Here is a 22,360-nt window from a genome sequence, read left to right on the forward strand (position 1 = left end):
GTCAGGGAAGCTACCCCACCCGAGCACTGAAGCAGACCCGTACGCGCACGCGCACGCACACATGATTTCATGCTTTTCATATGACTTGACTAACGATAGAGTAATCAAGCAGAAAGCTACACTTGTACGTGCAATCCCAGTGATATAGTGACGTGACTGCAGAATACACTACTTAACGACCAACCCATACATTACTGCTTTAATGCGTTGACATAATGACCGTTTACGGGTTGAACTAACGTTAAGTGGTGAGGACACTTCTTGTTAGCTCACCGGTCGCTAGCTGCCTACTCACCCATCTCAGCAGGATGTTGCTCCGGGAAATAAACCGGGGTGTTAAGATCTCCAGGGCAGCTGTGAACCGAGTCGTACTAGCCAGAGGCCCCGCTTTCCCCCAAAAGGGTTGTCCGTCGAACCGCCTTTAACTGGCGAAGTTAGCGGGGCTGAGGTTAGCTAGCTAGCTAGCCAGTTGCCTCCGGGCCGGTCGGGCAGTCCCGCTCAGATGGATGCTGCTGTAGAGTGGCCTGTACACCGGGTGACTACCAGGTTAACACATCTGACTTCCTCTCATATCCTCACCAACAGTCAGGACCTGCTGGTTGGCGCTCCCCTGAACGACTGGCTCAGTCTGACATGCCACCGCCGAGGATTCAGTGGGTGAGTTCCGGTTATAGCCTTCAAAATAAAAGTCCTTTGAGGTGTCATGTGGCACATCACCGGTAGATGGCCGGGCCAGATTCAAATCACATACTCATGTATTTACCCTGGCCAAAGAAGAAAAAAAAAACCAAAGGTTGGCAACCACGGTTTTGAAGATTAACTGTATCACACGTTTTTAAACCATTTGAAGCCCCTGCAGCCTTTCACACTCATCCACTTAACAGCTGACATCAGGTCCCTGAGGGTTCAAGTCTTAAGGCTTTAAGGCGGACATTGTGAATGGGCCTCTGTCTCTGGTGCAGTCCATCACGTCTGCCAAACTCAAACAAGTCCAGATTCAGTTTCAGTTGGAAATGCGGTTAACAGCCCAGCAGTATACTTCATGATTATATACTGTAGGTCCAATGTTTTAGTTGCCTTTACAATGTTAACCATGTTGGGCAGATATTATAATAAAATATTTTTAATAACATTGTCATTGAAAGTATTTCAGATTTTGCATTAATTCAATTAAATTCAATTCAATTCAGTTTATTTTGTATAGCCCAGAATCACAGATTACAAATTTGCCTCAGAGGGCTTTACAATCTGTACACATGCGACATCCTCTGTCCTTCCCTCACATCGGCACAGGAAAAACTCCCCTAAAAAAAACCTCTAACAGGGAGAAAAAAGGAAGAAACCTTATGGGAGAACGACAGAGGAGGGATCCTTCTCCCAGGATGGACAGAATGCAATAGATGTCATGTGTACAGAATGAACATCATAACAGAGATACAACACATTCAATGTATATGACATAAATGATTCATATAATAAGAGTAGTAAGCAGAGTAACGAAGGAAAAAATGTAGACTACTTATAATAACAGCAGCAATGACTATTGTAGAATTATAATAATGATATAGGGAATAGTAATAGTAATGTGACTAATAATAATAATAGAAGTAGCAGTGGGTGTCAGCCGGGTCACAGAAGGAGTCACGACCACGGTCCAGGTACCACAACGATTCATGGAAACCTGCGAAGCGAGAAAGCAAAAAGAGCTTCAGGGTGGAAGCAAAGCTAATATGCATAATGGTACAGGTAATAGTAATAGTAATGTGACTAATAATAATAATGTTAGTAGCAGTTGGTGTCAGCAGGGCCATAGCAGGAGGCAGGACCACAGTCCAGGTACAGCCATGATTTATAGAAGCCTGTGAAGCGAGAAGCATTACTATCCTCTATCTTTGTTTTGGGTGATAGGGTTTGGTTGAAAGTTCAGTAAGAGAGAGAAAGTAGACCCTGACTTGAGGCTATTTGTCACTCAATCTAGTCCCAAGGTGTTACAGTAGATGGCAGCATAGTCACATCACAGATATCTGTAAGGAGAGGTTCATCATCACCAAATTATTACTATATATTCTACAATATTCTACAGTTTTACAATACTTGTACAATATTTCTAAAGCAATACCAATTGTAATTCTATCAATTTTATTATTGTATTTACAAATATTACTGATGAAATAAAGCTTCATCAGTTAGCTTTTATTCAACATACTCCCTAAAACAAGTAAGTCAGTTTAAGAGTGAAAGCAGATTCTAATCCTGTGTTTTCATCTTAATTCAGTGCCACCTTTTTTCTAAATACAAGGATAGTGCCTTTAAGTTTGTGGGTTGTTTTATACTTCTTAAATATGTAGCAACAGACTGGACCAGCACAACTAATTAACCTTTATGCTATTCTTCGAATAAAACAAGACTTAAAAACCTGCATAGGGAGCAGAAGGAAACATCTGGGTCTGAAAAGGGAAGCCAATGCAGTAATGCCCTAAACGTGCATTCTCTCTACTGACCAGCAGGGGGCGATTCCTCTGGTTACAAAAAAGAAGTGTGGTTGTCTAGAAGTCAATGAGAAAATGACCCTACTTCTCTCTTGAATTATTACCTCAGTAAACATTGTAAACATGAGTTTATGGTCGAAACTGGTCTAGTTTAGTTAAGTCTTTTTCAATACAGCATGGTGTTCATTTAGTAAATGATGGTCCATTTAGACCATAAAGCAGGGTATGCTTTAGGGCGGGCTTATTGTGATAAACAGGTCACTATCATGGCGTCGTCTGGTCTGGGAGTGGTCCTTGGTTTCATCTTACAATAACCCTTTTATTGTGTGTTATTAGTTTATGAAAGTTCATTTTTACAATTTGCTAGCCTAAAATGTCCTGTGAAGCGTTCAGTTGTACTTAGCTCCACGCTTTCATGTCACTTCTGGTTGCAGAAAACCAAGATGGCGACAGCCAAAATATCTAACTCAGGGCTTAAAACGGCAGTCCACAAACCAATGGTGACGTCATGGGGACTACGTCCACTTCTTATTAATATTCAATGAGTTGGAGTAATGTTCCATAGCCTAATGTTGTTAAACCTCAGAGTGCAAGCTATTAGTAGTGTTTTTGTGTCGCTTTGTTTCATTTTTACAATGTTAACCAGGCCTTTTAAAACTGCCACCGTAATCCTGGAGAAAATATGTTTCCCTAAAAACCTAGTTGGGAATGCAGATTGATAAAATGGGAACGTAATTTAGTAGTAGACACGGTTGAAGTGGAAGGGGGCTCAGGGGCTGCTTATGTATGGTGCCCAAATGTTTGATGCTATACACCACTGTCTGTAGAAACAGTTTATAGAGGCAGGCAAGAAAAAAAAAAATCAGGTCAGAATTATTATATAAAATAAAACATAAAGTAAATACTTTTAGTGACTTTTCAAACATCTGAATAGTCTGTCAGGAGGAAGACTGTAACCCACAGCAAACATGTAATGGAATCCAGACTGAAAGACATTTTTTGGAATCATCTTTGAAAATTAAATGGTTTCCAAATCGGGAAGTTTAATATAAACCGTAATTCCTCAACTTAAAACACAGACTGATGATTTTTTTACTTACTCATGATCTCATGAGTAAGTAAAAAAATGTCAGAGACACCTTGTGTGGGGGAAGGGAGCAGGAGACCGTCTCTCTCCCTCCCTCTCTCCCTCCCTCCCTCTCTCTCTCTCTCTCTCACACACACACATACACACACACACACATACACACACACACACACCCCCACCCCGCCTCACACCATCGCTGGCCAGCAGCAGCGTCTGACGGCTGCATCCTCCGCTGTATAGCAACGCGGCTCCTCCATCCCGCTCTGCGTCGTCCGCCTCCTCGCATCCAAGTCTGTTGCGTTTCCATTGTGAACTCTCCCTCTCTCTCTTTTTTTTGGGGGGGAAGAAATAACAACACCGTGGACATGATGGGTAACAAAGAGCGACGAGGCGTGAATTTCAAAGGCTTGCTGAAGAGGAACTGGCTCCTGATTGCCACGATTCTAGCGGTGCTGCTCGGTACGTGGAAGCCCCTGAATGCCTCATCATGTATGCTGAGAGAATGAGACCTTCATAACTGTTTATCTGTCCATCCATCCCTCTTTGTTTAAGCATTCAGATTTGCTTTCAGCTACTGTCACTGTAAATCAACCTTTCTTGCACCAGCTGGTCACTGATTGACCAAACAGCAACAGTGATGTGCTAAATGTGTGTAAAGGATAGTGATACTTCATAATAATCTTTCATAAAAGAATGGAGGATGGGGTAGTGTGGGTGAGGTGACGCAGGAGACACAGCCTCTGTCCTCCCGAGGCAGAGAGCAGTGTCTGTCTGGACGTGTATTAGTCAAACGTGACCAGACTGAAGGGACAGCTGATGCTGGGTCTGTGTGAGGAGTCCCATCACCCAGGCGGAAGCACAAGCTGCCTGTCCTCCGGTTCAGTCCTCCAGACACACTCAGTATCTGCTCCCATTGCTAAACACATTTAGATTGCACCAAAATTAAAAGAAGGGGGCAACAATTTTGGCTTATTTGCTTTCTTTCTGAGAAAGGGCTGCGAAACTCAATGTCATGTCTGTGTGTTCAAGTACAGAGCTACAGACAGGAGGCAATTAGCCTAGCTTAGCATAAAGACTGGAAGCTGGGCGAAACAGCTAGCCTGGCTCTGTCCAAAGTAAAAGAATACACCTAGCAACGCCTTTTAAATCTTGCTAATTCTCACTCATAACTCATACTATCACCTATGATACCAGACCAAATCGGGCAGCTGTGGCTCGGTGATAGAGCGGATCGTCCTTCTGTCAGAGGATCGATGGTTCAATCGCTGGCACCTTCAGTCCATGTAGATGCGTACTTGGACACTTAACCCCAAATTGCTCAGTGTGTAAATGTGTGAATGGATTAGTTTGGTGCTTAAATGATAGTCCATCTACCAAATAAATTTAACATATGTATTAGTTACTTTTCCAACCAGATATCTGTTACTTTTTCAAATCCACATGAACCACTCTTCACATCGTCATAAATTGAATCCAAAACGCAGCCGCTTATTTAAAAAAAAAAAAACCAACGGTCCCTTTTAAAACTGGTTTGCCTGTTATTTCTGTCTTCCAAAACAGAGGTAAAGAACACAAGGTTAAGTTTTCATGAAAACAAAATGATGACTGGTGTGCTCACTGCATGCCAAGTGAAATATTAAGAGCGCATACCAAACAGCCTCCTAAGATACCACATAACTGGCTCCTGACAAACAATGACTTCGGCACTCATTCAACATATAAAAGCCGCGGTTACGTTGTATCACTTACAGCAAACTTCACGAAAAACGATGAGAATCACTATTTACAGAATACTCCAGCTCAGTCAGTCAGCCTGCTTCCAGTCTTTATGCTAAGCTAGGCTAACCATGTCCTGACTCCAGCTTTGCAGCCAACATGCAATTGATACGTATCTTCTGATCTCATTCTCAGAAAGAAAACAAAGTACTTAACTGTCATACTTTGCCTAAAGCTAGCCTGGTTGCACAAATCGCATACTGTGTATGAGATCTGTCATTTCCTGTATTGGTCTGTGGAGTTTGTGGTTTGTGGTTTTTAACATATCTAGATAGGAGCTAAATTGGTTTTATGTTGTTATCTCATCCTGATATAAATCTGGTCTGTTTTCTCTCTAATATTTATCCAAAGACTTTAAGAAATAAACATTAATGATAAAGTGTAAATCAGACAGCCCACATTATTTACCGCAAAAGGGGATATTTATGGTGATTTCAGTTGGTCTTCAAATTTGGCTTTTTCTGAAACCTGTTTATGGATTGTGTGCCTTTACTTAACTAGGAATGGGTCACAGAGGATTAAACATTAAACACATTGTGCTTTAATAAATGCACAAACTGCTACGGTAATAATTACCAGGTGTACTATAGGGCAACTGTGGGTTGTCCTCCAATCAGAGGATAGGTGGTTTGATCCCGGGCTCCGGCAGTCCATGTTGATGTGTCCTTGGGCAAGACACTTAACCCCAAATTGCTCCCGAAGGCTGCGCCATCGGTGTGTGAGTGTTGTATGAATGTTAGTTAGACTTCCTGAGTCCTGATGTGCACGTGGCACCTTGCATGAATGGGTGTGAATGATATGTAATATAAAAAGCGCTTTGAGTGGTATGACCTGTGAATACATCACTGGAACTTCCTGACTTCCATGCAAATCTTTTGGATGGATATTAATGGATATTGTTAGTCTGCCTCTAATGATTGTAAAAGAAAGATCTGTTTGTAAGGTAATGCTTTTTCCAGGTGTTTGGTTAGTTGATGTTCAGGCATAGTGTGAACTGATATATCAGAAGACATGAAGTAACAAAGGCTGGATTAAAACCTCACATCCAAAATTAGAGTGTATTAGTATCATCGGAGCAGAAACATTTTAAACATTCCCAATATAATTCTGTATTGAGGTTTATAGTCAGCAGCAAAAAAGTCTGTCGTCCCTCAGTTACCAGGAAGCATTCTTATTTACTGATAAGGTATTATTGCTTTAAAAAGAAAATCATTGATGTTTGATGATAGGGAGATTTGAAAGAAGTTCAGAGTTAAAGGTACAGGTCATGATTTTGTTAAAGGAACTAATAGTTCCCCCAAAATCCACAATTCCTTCTATCTCACTATTAATATTTTGAACTCAGTACAGTTTAAAGGTTTCAAAACATTGGGCTGGGAGGAAATTACATGCTCTCTGTTGCGGTTATAAAATCATGGAGTGAATTTTAGGAGGAAACCCAGTGTGAGCAGCAGAGTCCAGACCTGGCGTTTTGGTCCTGCAGCTTCAACCTGTAGCTGCTATGTGCTCATGTGCACCATCTACAGGCAATGAGAGGTTGTTAATAGGAAATGTTAGGTTGAATAAGGATGGGATCCTCATCTTGAGATCTTTCAGTGTATATCAATGGCTAGTGATCATTCCATGTGTCCTGAAGAAGAAAACAAGCATCGTGTTGCTATATTTCCTGGCCAAGATTCCATTTAAAAAATCATGAACTTCCAATCGATATAAAACGATCCATGTCTTCTTTTTACAATGCAAGCAATAATGATGTTTGATTAATTCCATGCTTGCAATTCCTGCTGGGTTAGCTAGTGCTACCCAATAGCACTTTCACATGCAGACAGAAGCGTTACATTAGTGTTATTTTTTTTGTATCATAATCAGTTTCAGACTTGAATGAATGAATACGTTTTAATAACATTTACTCATACCTTCATCTATCTTTTATTGCCAATGTGTTCAGTTGAACACATTAATCAGCCGGTGGATTTGTAATTTCGTAATGGTCATGGTTGTGCTGATGTGCTAAATTACATTACCAACATAAAATAAATGATTACGGAAATTCACATGGCAAAAAAAATCACACAAGAAGAACTTTGTGCTCTACAGTATTGTCAGTAGAAACTGTAGGGAACATGTGCTTCTGCTCTTCAAGTCCTCCAGATACACAGATTTTTCTTTGGCCTTTATTCATTTGCTGCTGGTGAGGAGGTGTATACTTTATGGAATAATTTTTTTTTGCTGTTTCTGTGGTTTCCATGGACACACAGCTAGCAGTCCCACCAAACTCAAAAAGAAGCCGTGCAGAGAGAAAAAGTTCCATATTTTTTTTTACATCTTATGCACCGATTATGTGCGTGACTGTGTGCTCAAGCACCTACCGAAAAAGTCTGTGGGCTACTACTATAGAAGGGAATACATGGTGTTATGTTATGGCCAGTTATGTCTAGCCTGTGTAAATAGGCCTACTGACCCCTCAAGCCTGTGTGCTGGGGTGGTTACCATTATTTGCTAGACCTGCTACATTTTCACGATGGGCCGAAAATATTTTTACACCTTTGAACGGGTTAAACGCTTGGTAGCGTTCTTTTATGATTAAATTGTATTGTAGCTCTCCTCTTAATTTTGCCCTCAAAGGTCGAAAATTTTCATTTCGTGGAGCGTCCACCCACCACATTCACACAAAATCCTTTGGAAACACTATCAAGTGTCACGTTTCTGTTATAATTACGCTACTATAACATGCGCAATAAAAGGGACAAAAGTGACAACCATCACCTTGGTCGTACACCTTGGTACACCCAAAGAAAACAGGAAATCTGAGAACAGAAAACTGCAGCTATAACACTCATTGCCTGCAGCTGGCCCAAGTGTTAAAATTCTAGCAACTGTCTTTGTCCGTAGGCAGCAACATTATAATATCTTTACTGCAGGTTAAAACAGCCACTGCTGCTGCTGGTTGTGGTGGTGGTGGTGGTGGTGGTGGTGGTGGTGGTGGTGGTGGAGTTGGTGGTACTCTTCCTTGTTGAGGATATGCAGCTTGCTGAATGTGAAAGGTTTACTGATGTTACGATAGCTTGGTGTGGTCGTGGGGTCCACCTACAGTTTGCTGTGTCATCACAGTGTTTTACAAGCATCTTTAATGGTGCTCTGTTATGTGTGATAACGCAGATGGAGGTTTGGAGTGCATTACTAAAATCACTGAGTGGGATACATGTGAAGTTTAAAGCTGAAACAACACAATGTGTGTTGTGCCTCATGAATTCCCTCAGGATGAAACCTCAATAATGTGAAATAATGTGATAGTTGCTAATGCAGAGATAATTCTCATCAATTAAAGTTTAACATTATACAAAGTTTAATGTTGCATGTGCTTGTCTGTAGTGCCTAACCCCAGGTCACTTATGCTCTTAAGTTTAAAAACCCTGGCAGAATTTGTAAGAAGTGTACCTGAATGACCAGGCATTATCACGGGCATTTCTTTTGTTGAAATCGGATTCAAATTATGCTATGAGTTGTCACAGAGTAGCACAATATTTACACAAAACATAGCAATAAAGAAAATGTTGAGATGGTCCAAGTTCAAAAGTTCGTTCTTAATACTGTAATGCACCCTTTAGAATAAATGGTGGATTGCAGGTCTTTGTGATAGTTGTGGATGAGCCCCTTTATTTTCTCAGGTGGTAAGGCTGCCCATTCTTCTAGGCAAAAAGCATCCAGGTCCCGTAAATTCTTGGGTTTTCTTACATGAATCATTTGAGATCCCCCAAAGTGGTTCAACGATATCAAGGGAATGAGACTGCGATGGCCACTCCAGAACCTTCACTTTTTTATGCTGTGCACACTGAAAGCTCAACTTGGCCTTGTGTTTTGGATCACTGTCATGTTGAAAAGTCAATAGTGTGTCCCATGTGCAGCTTCCCGGCTGATGAAAGCAAATTGTCCTCCAAATAAAAAATTTAAAATTAGCGATCGACCTCTATTCTACAGTAGGAACGGTGTACTTTTTGTTGACTCAATTTGGTCAGATCACTCCAAATGTCTTTGTTCCAACAGTGTTGAGGCTTGTAGAGGTGCTGTTTAGCATATTGTAAGGGAGCTGTTTTGTGTAACGGCTTTTTTCTGTCAACTGTACTGTGCAGCCAATTTTTGTTCAAGTTCATCCTTATGTGCAGAGAAGCCTGTATTTCAGCTGAAGCTTTCTTTGCATCCCAACCAATATTCCTGGTGGCTGTGGCTGAAATCTTTGTTGGTCTACCTGACCGTGGCTTGAATCAACAGAACCTCTAATTTTCCACTGAACATTACTGATTGACATTTTCAAATCTTTGGATATCTTTTTAATATCCTTTTCCTGGTTAATAAAGTTCAACTACCTTTTTCACACGTCCTTTGACAGTTCTTTTGCTTTCCACATGGCTCAATGTCAAGCAAAGTCAGTGCAGACCTGGATGAAAAGTGCAGGGGTCTCTCATGAGCTATGAAACTCTTTGACTATTTGAAAATTATTATAATCTAACAAGTCACAGGTGGGGAGACTTACCCTTAATTACCATTTAACCTGTCGGTGTCAACTTGTGGTATATTATCAGGCTAAACATTCAAGGGTATTGAAACTTCCGATTAGGGCCATTTGGGTGATTTCAGTTATCGTTATGTGATAATAAATATCTTCACTTGACCAATATTCTTAAATAAAAGAAAAAATAAATGCCCAATATTTAACAAATTCTACCAGGGTATGGGAACTTATGAGCACGAAATGTATGCAGCCAAGTACTTGTTCTTTTTCTTCAGCTGAGACCAAGAATTCTTTATGATGTGATTGTCTTTCTCCTGATCAGGGATCAGTTTGGGCGTCGTGGTCAGGGAGTATGCATCCCTCTCCCACCTCCACAAGCAGTATTTTGGCTTCCCAGGAGAGATCCTCATGAGAATGCTGAAGCTTGTCATCCTCCCGCTCATCATTTCAAGCATGATAACAGGTAACTTGAACAGGATTTTTTCTGTTTGTACTCTTAGTCAAAGTGATGTACTGCAATGGTATATATGGAAGTTCATAAGAAACCAAAAAAAAGATGATTGCTTTGAGATCGAGTAGCTCTTGTTCACAAATATTGAATGGAGAGGCCATGAAAATAACATCTTGTAATTCTTCATTTAGTTCATTTAGGTGGTGTTTCCCCTTAAGGTGCTGGTCATGAACTACAACGTTCACCTCCGGGACCTTTGCTTCATGTCCTTCCCAACTTCTATCTTCCCTCATTTCCTGTCATTTCTCCACTGTCAGCTAGCAAATAAAGGATTATCATCCTTACAATCCCTACTCAAGGTTCACTTACTTTTTTTAAACTTTCAACAGCATATCAGTCTTCATCAACTCTTGGACCCCATCAGGGCTGAGCTAAATCAGTGCTTAGTAAATAGTACTAGGTACTTATGGGATGGAGTTTGCTCACCCAATCTGGAAAAAAGCTCAGAAAAAAAGCTGGTACAGTATGTGACCCTTGAGTTAAAATGATTTTATCAAATCATTCTATCTCTATCAAACCATTTCCAAGACCTTTTAGTATGACTTCCCACAGTCATGAAGGCAGCACCCAGCACATTATATTTGTATAATATACCCGTGGTACAGCGGGTCGTCCTTCAATTTGAGGATCGGACGATCAATCCCCGGCTCTGGTAGTCCATGTCGATGTGTCCTTCTCCATGTTAAGACACTGGACCCCAGAATGCTCCCGTAGGCTTCAGATATGGTGTATGAATATGTATGAATGGTTAGATAGACTCCTGATGGGCAGGTGGCACCTTGCATGGTAGTCTTGTCATCAGTGTATGAATGGGTGTGAATGGGTGAATGATGACATGTAGAGTTAAAACGCTTTGAGTGGTCAGAAGACTAAAAAAGTACAGTTCATTTACCATTTACCATATAGACACTTTTAATGCTAATCCTACTAGTCTACTGTCTAAGTGTATAGCCTCTAGGCTTAAAGGTGTAGCATTTAGGGGATCTATTGGCATAGATGGTATATGATAATGATGTAAGTATGGTTTCTTTATTGTATAATCACCTAAAAATAAGAATCCTTGTGTTTTGTTCACTTTCCTCTTCACCGAGTCCGCCATGTTGCATAACCATGTTTCTACAGTAGCCAAGATCCACATGCAAATGTGAAGATTTTGAGTTTGAGTCAAATATTGTCTTTTTGGTCCACAGGGGTTGCAGCCCTGGACTCTGAGGTATCAGGAAAAATAGGTCTGCGAGCTGTTATTTATTACTTCTCAACAACCATCATTGCAGTTATTCTTGGTGAGTTGATTATTTCTTTCACTTTTCTAGTTGTCAGTGGCAGTGTATTTCAATTATTCTGTTTATTTAAATTACTCAATTGGTGTTAGGTAACCTGAATGAGTCAAGTTGTTATAATTTGCAGGGATTATTTTGGTGATGACTATCAAACCGGGAATCTCTCAGACAGCTGACCACATTGACAGAGCCGGGACCACGCCCAACGTCACAACAGTTGACACACTCTTGGACCTCCTCAGGTGACCTCCCAGCCATGTGATACAAATGTATCATAACCTTGAAGTGTCCACTCTATCACAGCCTTTATGTTTCAAATTAACTAGTCACAATATGAAGTATTAACCCTTTAAATGTCCTTTAACTACATCAGAAGTGTTTATACTTGTTCTGAATGTCCACAGTCAAAGGGAGAGTGAAGAGCCTGCCACCATAGCCTCCCCCTAATGCCTCCCGATCTCTCTGTGTCTTATGCATGTTTTTTTTGCAGTCTAATGCCTCCAGGTCCCGTAAATCTCTCTGTGTCTTATGCTTTTTTATGTTTTTGCTTGTGTTTTGGATCACTGTCATGTTTCAAGTGTGCCTTGCAGTCTCAAATGCGATTCAATTTACTTTTTTTATATTTAGATCCCCAAATGTCTTTGTTCCAACAGTGTTGAGGCTTGTAGAGGTGCCTGCCACCATAGCCTCCCCCTAATGCCTCCCTATCTCTCTGTGTCTTATGCATGTTTTTGCAGTCTTAGGCCTTAGGCGATTCAATTTATTTTATATACAATCACAAATTTACACAATCTGTACACATACGACATCCTCTGTCCCAGGACCCTCAAATCGATACAAACCCTTTAACAGGGATAAAAGAGGAAGAAACCTATGGGAGAGCGACAGAGCAGGGATCCTTCTCCCAGGATGGACAGAAATGCAATAGATGTCATGTGTACAGAATGAACAACATAACAGAATTACAACACATAACATTTATATGACATGAATGATTCAGATAATAAGAGTAGTAAGCAGAGTAATGATGGAAGAAATGAATACTACTAATAAAAAACTGCAGTAACGGATATAGTAGTATAATAATAATAATAATAATAATAATAATAATAAAAGCAGTAATGGTACAGGGACTCATAATAGTAATGTGACTAATAATAATAGTGGTAGTAGCAGTTGGTGTCAGCAGGGCCACAGCAGGAGGCACAACCATGGTCCAGGTATAACCACGATTCATGGAACCCTGCAAGGTGAGAAAGCACAAGGACTCCGGGGAAGAAGCAAAGTCAGTAATGTGCATAAATAGGACATGAATACATAAATATGGAGGGAGAGGAGAGCAGAGAGGAGCTCAGTGTATCCTAGGTAGTCCCCCGGCAGTCTAGGCCTATAGCAGCATATCTAGGGGCTGGACCAAGGTGAACCTGAGCCAGCCGTAACTATAAGCGCTATCAAAAAGGAAGGTCTTAAGCCTACTCTTAAAAGTGGTGAGTGTGTCTGCCCCCCGGACTGAAACTGGAACCTGGTTACACAGAAGAGGAGCTTGATAACTGAAGGCTCTGGCTCTCATCCTACTTCTATATACTCTAGGAAGCACAGGTAACCCTGCATTGAGGGAGCAGAGCTCTCTAGTTGGGTAATATGGAACTATAAGTTCCTTAAGATAAGACGGTGCCTGGCCAGTTAGGGCTTTGTAGGTGAGGAGAATAATTATATTCTTGATTTAACAGGGAGCCAGTGCAGAGAAGCTAATACAGGAGTAATATGATCTATTTTCTTAGTTTTTGTTAGAACACGTGCTGCAGCATTCTGGATGAATTGGAGAGATAAATTGTCGGAGAAAATGACACATTATATAATGAATTGTTAAAGAGTGAAAATGTGACAGAAGTAGTTGTGTGAAGAATGAATGAGAGAGTTTGAGTGAGTTTGAACCTTCCCTTACTTTAACCTATGAACACCTGGACAATCACTCTTTAAAACTGCTCATGATCAGGGGATTGTCTGTTGCAGGAAAAAGCGAAAAATTACATTTACGCAAAATTTACTCAACTCAGAAATTACGTCAACTCAAGAAGTTGCGTCAACTCAAGAAGTTGCGTCAACTCGAAAAGTTAGCTCATCATGGAAAGTTGATTTTGCTGTCAGGAAGGGTTCTTCAGCTGCTGTGAGCTGATCCAAGCACTTTATTTGGAGCATACCGGGACCTTTAAATCCAGAGCTCTGAGGTTCACATATCCAACTTTCCGTTTCTTGAATTTATAACAATTGCTTTTGTTGAAAACAATGTAAAGCATGAGCTGAAAATCCAATTCCCCCACAAGGTTCTATCAACAAAATCCTAGCTCCACTGCAGTATCTTCCTTGCCTAAATTAATCACGTTTACGTCCTCTTAATGAATATGAATGGTTTTGACTAACACAAAGAGTAGTTGCAATGACCCTTGTGTAGTACACATCATTATTCAGTGTCTCTCATTCACCCCCCAATCTTGTTTTTGATGTCAACAGAAACATGTTCCCTGAAAATCTGGTGCAGGCTTGTTTTCAGCAGGTAAGAGGCTTTGCACATCCATCTTTATCTCTGTTCCTCTTTCGACCAGTGTTTATAATTAACACCTACATCAGAGTCTGGTGAGTACAAGTCTGTAGCCATGTTGAAGTAACTCCGATGTTGTTAAATGTGACCACACTCTAGTACAAGACCAAACGCAAAGAGCTGGAGCCTCTGAAAGTTTCAGCCAACACCACTATAATTCCACCTCTTGCAACTACCATCATGTCAGTGGTAGAGGTAAGTGTGCACGGTACTTTATTCTGTTCATTTAGACCAGTCACTACCTAAATACTTTTGATACATTGCCAAAGCTGCACTTGCCCCAGAGTTTACCTGTGTTCTGTTAAGAACCACCATTAGCACATTGGTTGGGGTTACGATCTTTACAATTATGCAGTGCAATCCACTGTGCAATACAACAATTATTCTGTCTGTATATATAATATTTGAGTTATTGGGGATTTTTAACTTTTTTAACTTATTTAATATTCTTTACTTATTAACTTATTTATAATACTTGTTTTGATCTTGTTGTTTACTATGTCTCTTGTCACTATCCTCTCTGCTGCTGTAATCCTTCAAATTTCCCCGCTGTGGGACTAATAAAGGATTATCATATATTATCTTATCTAATCTTACACGACAAAGTTGTGTCCCTATGGATCCATCTGCTGAACTTTACGTTTCATGTTTCTGCACCTGTGCAACCCACATCTGATCTAAATGCATCAGAAGTAAAGTGGCCACGGGTCACTGGACTGTGATCCCGTAGGAAACATTTGCACAGCTCATCAATGGCTCTTTAGAGTAAGCTATTGTGGTTGTGAAAGCAGCTTCCTGACCTGCTCTGGGTTAGCTGAATGAATAACCTCCTTGTCTCCTCTCTTGGCAGAACATAACCAAGGAATATAAAATCATCGGATCGTATTCGGATGGAATCAACGTATTGGGGCTTATCGTGTTCTGTGTTGCTTTTGGCCTTGTCATTGGCAAGATGGGAGAAAAGGGGCGTATCCTCCTGGAATTTTTTGATGCGCTGAACGAAGCAACAATGAGACTGGTCCAGATCATTATGTGGTATGTATGAAAGACTGATCTTCAGGTTTGAGTTCCCAAACGGATGACATTTGAAAGCTACATGTTGAACTCATGATCTCACTTTCAGTGTTTAAAACTTGGACGACTAAAAAATGCACCTTTTGAGTACTTTTGAAGAATGAATCCTGATCTACAAAAAAGGCTTGAAAGCTCTTGATCTTGAAAACGATAGTTTGACAAAACAATATCTTAAGTTAAAGGTCCACTTACTAGCATTTTCAAAGTTTTTCTATTGCATCTCTTAATTTTCCTCACCCTGCAAATTCCGTGCTAAAACAGTGAGATTTAGAAAATAGAAAAATAAGACAAAAGCAAAAAATTGTTTTACATTACAGCTTTTACTTGTATATCATTTTTTGTTACAAAAAGGTGAATGCAGCAAGGTCAGACCACAGGATACAGCACTCCTGGTGCCCCCTCCCTGGGCTGCCATTTCCCATAAGTCTCTGCACTAAGGTGGCTCTCTGCTCCCCCAACTTAGCATGACTGCAGTCTTGGCAACGGAAGTCATACAATTTGAATTATTTTACACAGACATATTTTAATACTCCATACTTCATTATGTTTACTTCATCAGCATTCAGTAATACACACTGTGTATTACTGAATGCTTGTCAGGCTAGCAAAAATATTAGCAACACTATGTCTGTCTTTCCCTCTTCCCAAAGATATTTTTTGGATAAAATGTTTGGATATGGCACAGTCAAAAGGAAAAAAAGAGAAACATCTTCATAAATTACACTTAAAAATGCCAAAACCCAACCAGAGTTGGAAACTTAATCAAATCAGCGCAATAAAACTGCCAAATGTTGCATCTAGATGCAGCATTCAAATATTTAACTAAATGCTTTATTTGTCTAACCAACAGACTTTATCTCAAATATTTTAATTTAACTATCAAAGAACACTAAGAAAATCAGCAAAAATTCATATTTGAGAAGCTAGAACCATTGATTGGTAATCAGATTAGCATTTTAGCTGTAGTCCAATTGCACACTATTTGCTATAATCTTAGATTCTGTGCCCCAAATGACTCCAACTTGATGTGTTTTTTCAGCTACATGCCAATAGGGATCCTGTTCCTAATTGCAGCTAAGATCATCGAGGTTGAAGACTGGGAGATCTTCAAGAAGATGGGTCTTTATATGGTGACGGTGCTGAGTGGGTAAGCTGTCCCATTACTCTGTATCCGCCTGCTCCAGACACCAGGATTTATGGTTGACATTTTGGGCTGATTCACCCTCCAGTGATACAGTAAATGCTGAGCTCTGTGTAGGCACTGATAAGGGCCAAGGACATTTAAAACTGCTCAACCTGCAGCTGCAGTAATGAAAGCCTTGCCCATGCCACTAAATCTAAGTGACACCAATAAAGACTGTACAGTAAATCCCCTCCAGTTAGGTCACAGGGTCGGTCCAAGGCTCCCAGTGCTCCTGTGACAACATTTGCCCTTAACGGTCACACTATGTTATAATGTTCTGAATGCTGCTTTCATAGCCTATAAAAAAAACCTTATTCATGCATTATTGCTTCATGACAATGAATAACAGCGAATGTAATTAAGAGTTTTTTACACGATCAGAAGTGCCTTTAATGTCAAAGTAAAGTCAAATCTCAGTTAGCTGCCATTTGAACTCGTACTCCCTTTATTCAAGGGCATTCATCATTGTTATTTTGATCAGAACCTTCATTCTGGAAGCAAGGAGTGAAGAACAGTATTGTCATTTCAAAACCACGGACAGTGACAGTGGAACCGAAATGTAATATTTACACATGAGTTTGGAATTTTCCCCAGTAACACCCAATGTGAAGCAATGTATTGATGATGATGTAATCATTTCCAAAAGCCGTGAAAAGCCGGTATTGGTAAATAGTTGTTTCCCAATAATTACTAGAATTGTACATTGTATAACTTGCCATTGTTGCTCAAGCTTTAGTTTTGAGGAATATCATTCTATTGCAGCTTTTCACTGGGTTTGAATAAAATCAAATGGAGTAATCTTTCAAACCCCAAGCTCACATAGTTGCCGGCCTGCTGATAAAAAGAGACTTTCTACCTGGTTTTACCGACTGTTTCTTTCAGTATCGGCTTTGACTTTGGGCTGACATATCCTACTATTTATCCCATTGCTTTTTAATGCTTTGGGGGAGTAACTCAACATTTCGTGAAACATATTTGACTGGGTTTTTTCTGAGAGTAAGATGAGAAGATTGATACCAAGCTAGGGCCAGGGGAGCTGTTAGCATAGCTTAGCATAAAGACTGAAAGCAGAGGGAAATAGTTGGCCTAAAAATAAATACACCTGCCAACAATTGTAATAAGTGCTAACTGACAACTTGTATCTAATTAGTTTTGGAATAAATAAGCAGGATTGCTACCGAAAATGTTGGAAGATCCCTTTAACAATTGCTCCATTGGGATGATTAAGCCCAGGCGGAAGTACAGTTTGTTTCATGTTTGAATAGAAATGATAGTAAAGAATATTTTATTAAGGTATGGTCAGAAGAACACAGCCTGGTCTTTATATTTGTATAAAAAAAAAACATGTGACAGTATAAGGGTTGTGGCACAGAACAGACTAAAACCCAAAAGGCATATGAAAGTGTATATAGTTCGGTAATACTGAATATAGAATATTGTTTATAATAATGTCTGTTTTGTCCCTCAGGCTAGCTATCCACGCCACCATCTGTCTGCCATTGATCTACTTTGTGATTGTGAGGAAGAACCCGTATACATTCACATTGGGAATGGCTCAGGCCCTGGTGACAGCACTCATGATCTCCTCCAGGTCAGAACTCACTGAGCCCCTCACTCTGCTTGGAAAGCAAAATTTCACATTTTCATACTTGTGAATCAAATCCATTGTGTGCTAACCACTGTCTTGTCTTTTAGCTCTGCAACTCTGCCCGTCACCTTTCGATGTGCCGAGGAGAACAATCGCATCGACAAGCGGATCACCCGTTTCGTCCTCCCAGTGGGTGCCACCATTAACATGGACGGGACTGCGCTTTATGAGGCGGTGGCCGCCATCTTTATCGCCCAGCTGAATGACTACGCTCTGGATGTGGGCCAGATTGTAACTATTAGGTAGTTACTAAGAGGCACTTCTAACTGCAGGATATAAAATACTTTAATATACATCTTATGATATAATAAAATGCTGTTGACCAAGATAAACATTTCTTGCTGACTCTAATCATACCTTGTCCGTAAAATATATAAATATAAAAAAAAATACTGAAGAAGGCGTGTTAAACAAGAACCAATTAAAAACTATCAAGACATAATGCCATGAATCAAAAATGTAAAAAAGTTTTCACATTATGGAGAGTCTCCATGAAAGTTCATGGTCTCCACTCAAGGTCCACTTACTAGCTTTTTTTGGCTCTCAACTGCATCTCATTGTCCACATCAGCAGATGATGATGATGATGATGATGATGATGATGATGTGTACTCTACCACTGATGAAGACCATGTAATGCCGTTGTAAGATCTGGAAAAGCTAGTAAGAGGACCATGAGTAAAGTCATTTTTTGTCAAAATACAATTTCCAAGGTTAGGAATACAATTTCAGGCTCTGTTAAGTTAAGGTTAGGGAACCTTAGTGGTCATGGATAAGATATAATGCTACTTGTGGAGCTGGGGTACCAATACCAGTAGCTACCCCAAAGTGATACTAACACCAATAGAGTACTTCATTTGATTCGTGAATGGAAGCTGTATGAGTGTCCCATTGGCTAGCTTATTGCCCCAACACTTCACAGCCTTTATACAGCGGTTACTGCTGATAATGCTAACCCCTAACCCACGGTGGTGGGACTTCAGTTTTGCAAAAGTGTAACGCCCACCCTCTGGTTCCCCCCTCAGATAAACACTGTTAGTTCATGCTGTTTGCACCGTTAGTTGCTAGCACTGTAAGCTATTAGCCGCCAGCATAAAAAAGGTTGAAGGTTTTGTTTGACTGGAGAAGTTGCAATAGTACCTGGTACTGGGGGTTATTGTGGTCGATACTTTAAAGGTATGGAGTAGCGATACTCAGCCCTAACTACTTGGTTAAGATTAGGGAACCTTTGTGGTCATCAATAAAATAATGTACCGCTTGATAAAGGTCAGGAAACAATCGCGATCACGGAATCAAGAAATCCAAGTTGACTGTTGGTAGAAAACTAAAGTAACACAACCTCCTTCTGACAAAGTTCTTAGGCTCTATTACTTGACTTCCAATGAGTTTCACATCCGTGTGCCCAGAGATGCCCTCTGTAAATTTGAAATTGAAGCTTAATTTGACATACAGTTTTTACTATCCTGATATTGTGCTTTGTGTTATTATAATCTAATTTTCTGGTACAAACTGCATAAATCTAAGAAGCAACAGTTGGGTTTTGCTCACACTAGTTTATTGATGGTGTTGAGTATTTCAAGCAATTACAGAACCTCTCACTGCCGTTTGGGATGACCACATTTCTCACATTTAATTTCTGCTTGTTATTATGAAGAATATTTATGACAATATGTCTGTGTGTTGCAGTATAACAGCAACAGTTGCCAGTATTGGAGCAGCAGGAGTCCCGAACGCTGGGCTCGTCACCATGGTGATAGTCTTAACAGCTGTTGGATTACCTGCAAATGATGTCACTCTGATAGTCGCTGTGGATTGGCTTCTGTAAGTTTATCCTTAGAACTTTTATCTGGACTGTTTCTCCCACCTTTCCTACTTTCCTACAATGCTGAAGATTGACTTTGAGTGGTGTGTTTCAGGGACCGGTTCCGTACAATGATCAACGTCCTTGGCGATGCTTACGGAGCCGCTATCGTCCAGAAACTATCCAAGAGGGAACTGGAGAGGATGGATCTGTCATCAGACGTGGACGTCGCCAACCCCTTCGCTCTGGAAGCCACTTTGGATGACGAAGAGTGCGAGAAGAAATCCTATGTCAATGGAGGTTTTACTGTCGACAAGACAGATGCAATCTCCTTTACTGAAACCTCTCAGTTTTAGCCTGTGGCTGGCTCCGAGGAGCAGAGAAAGTGCCATGCTGCTATGGATGTAAAACGGAAAACCTTCCATCATGTATCAGCACCATGACGAGAGAGGAAAACTATTCAACCAGTGCCATCCAAGTTCAGACATCAGCAATAGCAGCCTCCCTTAAGCTTATCCAAGATGATCACCCTTCATGTCGGACATTTACAACCACGACTAGATTAAAGTGCTTCCTTCTTACACTCAAATTGTGCCAATATAAAAAAAAAAAAAAAAAGTATTTTCTTTTGAATAAGAGTGTGTTATTTCTTGCAAAGATGCACTCAAAAGAAGAGCTGTTGTGTGTTTTGGATGTATCTGGAGTGTTTGTATGTATTTTGCAAAAAAGGAAAAAAATTGGTAAATTTAACAAGAGTAAAAAAAAACACTAACTTTGAGTTTGAACTCTAACATGTCTGAATGATCTTTTTTTGCGTGGGTGTTGTTGAAATTCTATGTCCCATACTGCACTGCTTGTATATCTATCTGTATATTTAAACTGTGCCAAACATATAAAGAGGTTTTCCACAGAGTTGCATGAAGCAATATGTTAAAGAAATGCTAATCGCTGACTGCAGACTGGTTTTTTTTATGGAGACTTCACAGTGACTGGAGATGGTTAAACGAGGCTTATGAAGTCATTGAACACTGTGAAACTTGAGTACATTTCTTCTGAACTAAATCACTAACACTCATTGATTTTTTGCAAAGAATAATGATCAGAAATTGTGTGTGTTTAGGCAGTGTGGCGAAACATTATAATACATGAGATTGAATTGTTCCTCCTCAAACAAGATTATGGTCACCTTAATGGATTTAGGGGTCAATATTCAGATAATCAGAGTGTGTCTTTTTAACACAAGATTGCCACTATACCTTCACTGTGGTGTAGGTTCAAAATATGTTCAAATGCTTTTAAACCAATGGCTAAGCAATGAAGTGTGGTAAGCTTCAATGCGGTAAACTGAATTTTGCATGTTATAGGCATTTTTGCTTGAACAAGACATGAAACAGTACCATTGGTAAAGTACAGTTTGACATTTTGGGAAATATGCTTCTATGCTGTCTTGCAGAGAGCGAGATGACAGGATCAGTAATAAATCTCAATGTTGAGGTATTCCTTTGATACAAGTACAGCACCCTAACAGAAAGCTACTACAACTTTTTTTGATAGTTTTATTTCCCAAGGCGACTGATAAAATGCTGACCAGGAGTTGGTAAATTCAGAGCACCAGTGTCATTTATAACACTTCACCCGACCCTTAACATCATCTAGTTTGTAGCCATGCTTTAAAGCTGCAAATTGGTACCACACTTTGAAACATAGCAGGCTACGTGGAAAGGACACGGAATGATAATTACACAACTTCAGTGGCACTTTGTGCAGTAATTAACCTATCTGCATCTTTTCTTATCTTTGCCTGTCATGCCCAATTATGATTGACTGAAAGATAGTACATGAGGTAATCTACCCACCATGACCCACTTAGCTATTTGATATGATATATTTGTGTAACCTTTGCAACTTGTTGAGAGTTTGAGAGAGATGTTCTACTGAAGAAGTAGTAAGGATAATATAACAATGGTCCAGTTGCAGAAATGGTTGGAAACCTGCTGCCAAAGAGAATGAAAGACATTATGAGAAACTGTTGTAATAGCTAACTAGCAACAAGTGGAATTTCAAATTGGTTGTTTTACTGTTTTCTGATATTAATAATCATTAGTTGGAGCCTAAATGTAGCTATAAAATATATTTTGTACAAATCTGATAGTAAGGGCCAAGGTAGAAGCAAGAGTAGAGGTAAAGCAGTGTCTAAAACCAGGTTTCCATCCAAATGAACTGCAATTTTTTACAGAATTTGGAGCAAATCTGCAAATCAAAATGAGAATGAATGCTTGTTTCCATCCACTAGCGTTATTTGATTATTAGAAGTTGGTTCATCTAGATTAACACCATGTGATACTAATTATCCAGTTGGAAAACCAATGTCGGACCTCAAACTGTGAAAAAGATAACTTATAA

At 40.0% G+C, this 22,360-nt stretch overlaps 2 protein-coding genes across 4 annotated transcripts in view; one reads left to right on the plus strand and one right to left on the minus strand.

The window, feature by feature from the left end:
- Positions 1–624, minus strand: part of rap1gds1 (RAP1, GTP-GDP dissociation stimulator 1) — a 28,458-nt gene extending 27,834 nt beyond the window's left edge. For both annotated transcript variants that reach the window (XM_054600986.1, XM_054600985.1), the window contains exon 1: positions 296–624. In XM_054600986.1, the coding sequence (XP_054456961.1) occupies positions 296–299 (4 nt within the window). In that variant the 5' untranslated portion in view covers positions 300–624. The remainder of the gene's footprint in view (positions 1–295) is intronic.
- Positions 593–20,957, plus strand: slc1a1 (solute carrier family 1 member 1). Of its 2 annotated transcripts, none has more exons than XM_054600991.1 (12): positions 593–657; positions 10,185–10,325; positions 11,564–11,656; positions 11,781–11,895; positions 14,165–14,207; positions 14,352–14,447; positions 15,103–15,287; positions 16,366–16,473; positions 17,978–18,100; positions 18,205–18,399; positions 19,843–19,977; positions 20,073–20,957. In XM_054600991.1, exons 2-12 carry the CDS (start codon positions 10,271–10,273, stop codon positions 20,311–20,313), a joined length of 1,389 nt encoding a protein of 462 aa, XP_054456966.1. In that variant the 5' UTR covers positions 593–657; positions 10,185–10,270; the 3' UTR covers positions 20,314–20,957. The 2 variants fall into 2 exon arrangements, with proteins under 2 accessions (XP_054456966.1, XP_054456965.1); XM_054600990.1 differs by lacking the exon at positions 593–657 and adding an exon at positions 3,862–4,035.
- Positions 20,958–22,360: the final 1,403 nt, after the last annotated feature.

This window comes from Anoplopoma fimbria, chromosome 7 (assembly GCF_027596085.1).
Source record: "Anoplopoma fimbria isolate UVic2021 breed Golden Eagle Sablefish chromosome 7, Afim_UVic_2022, whole genome shotgun sequence".
NCBI classification, from domain to species: domain Eukaryota; kingdom Metazoa; phylum Chordata; class Actinopteri; order Perciformes; family Anoplopomatidae; genus Anoplopoma; species Anoplopoma fimbria.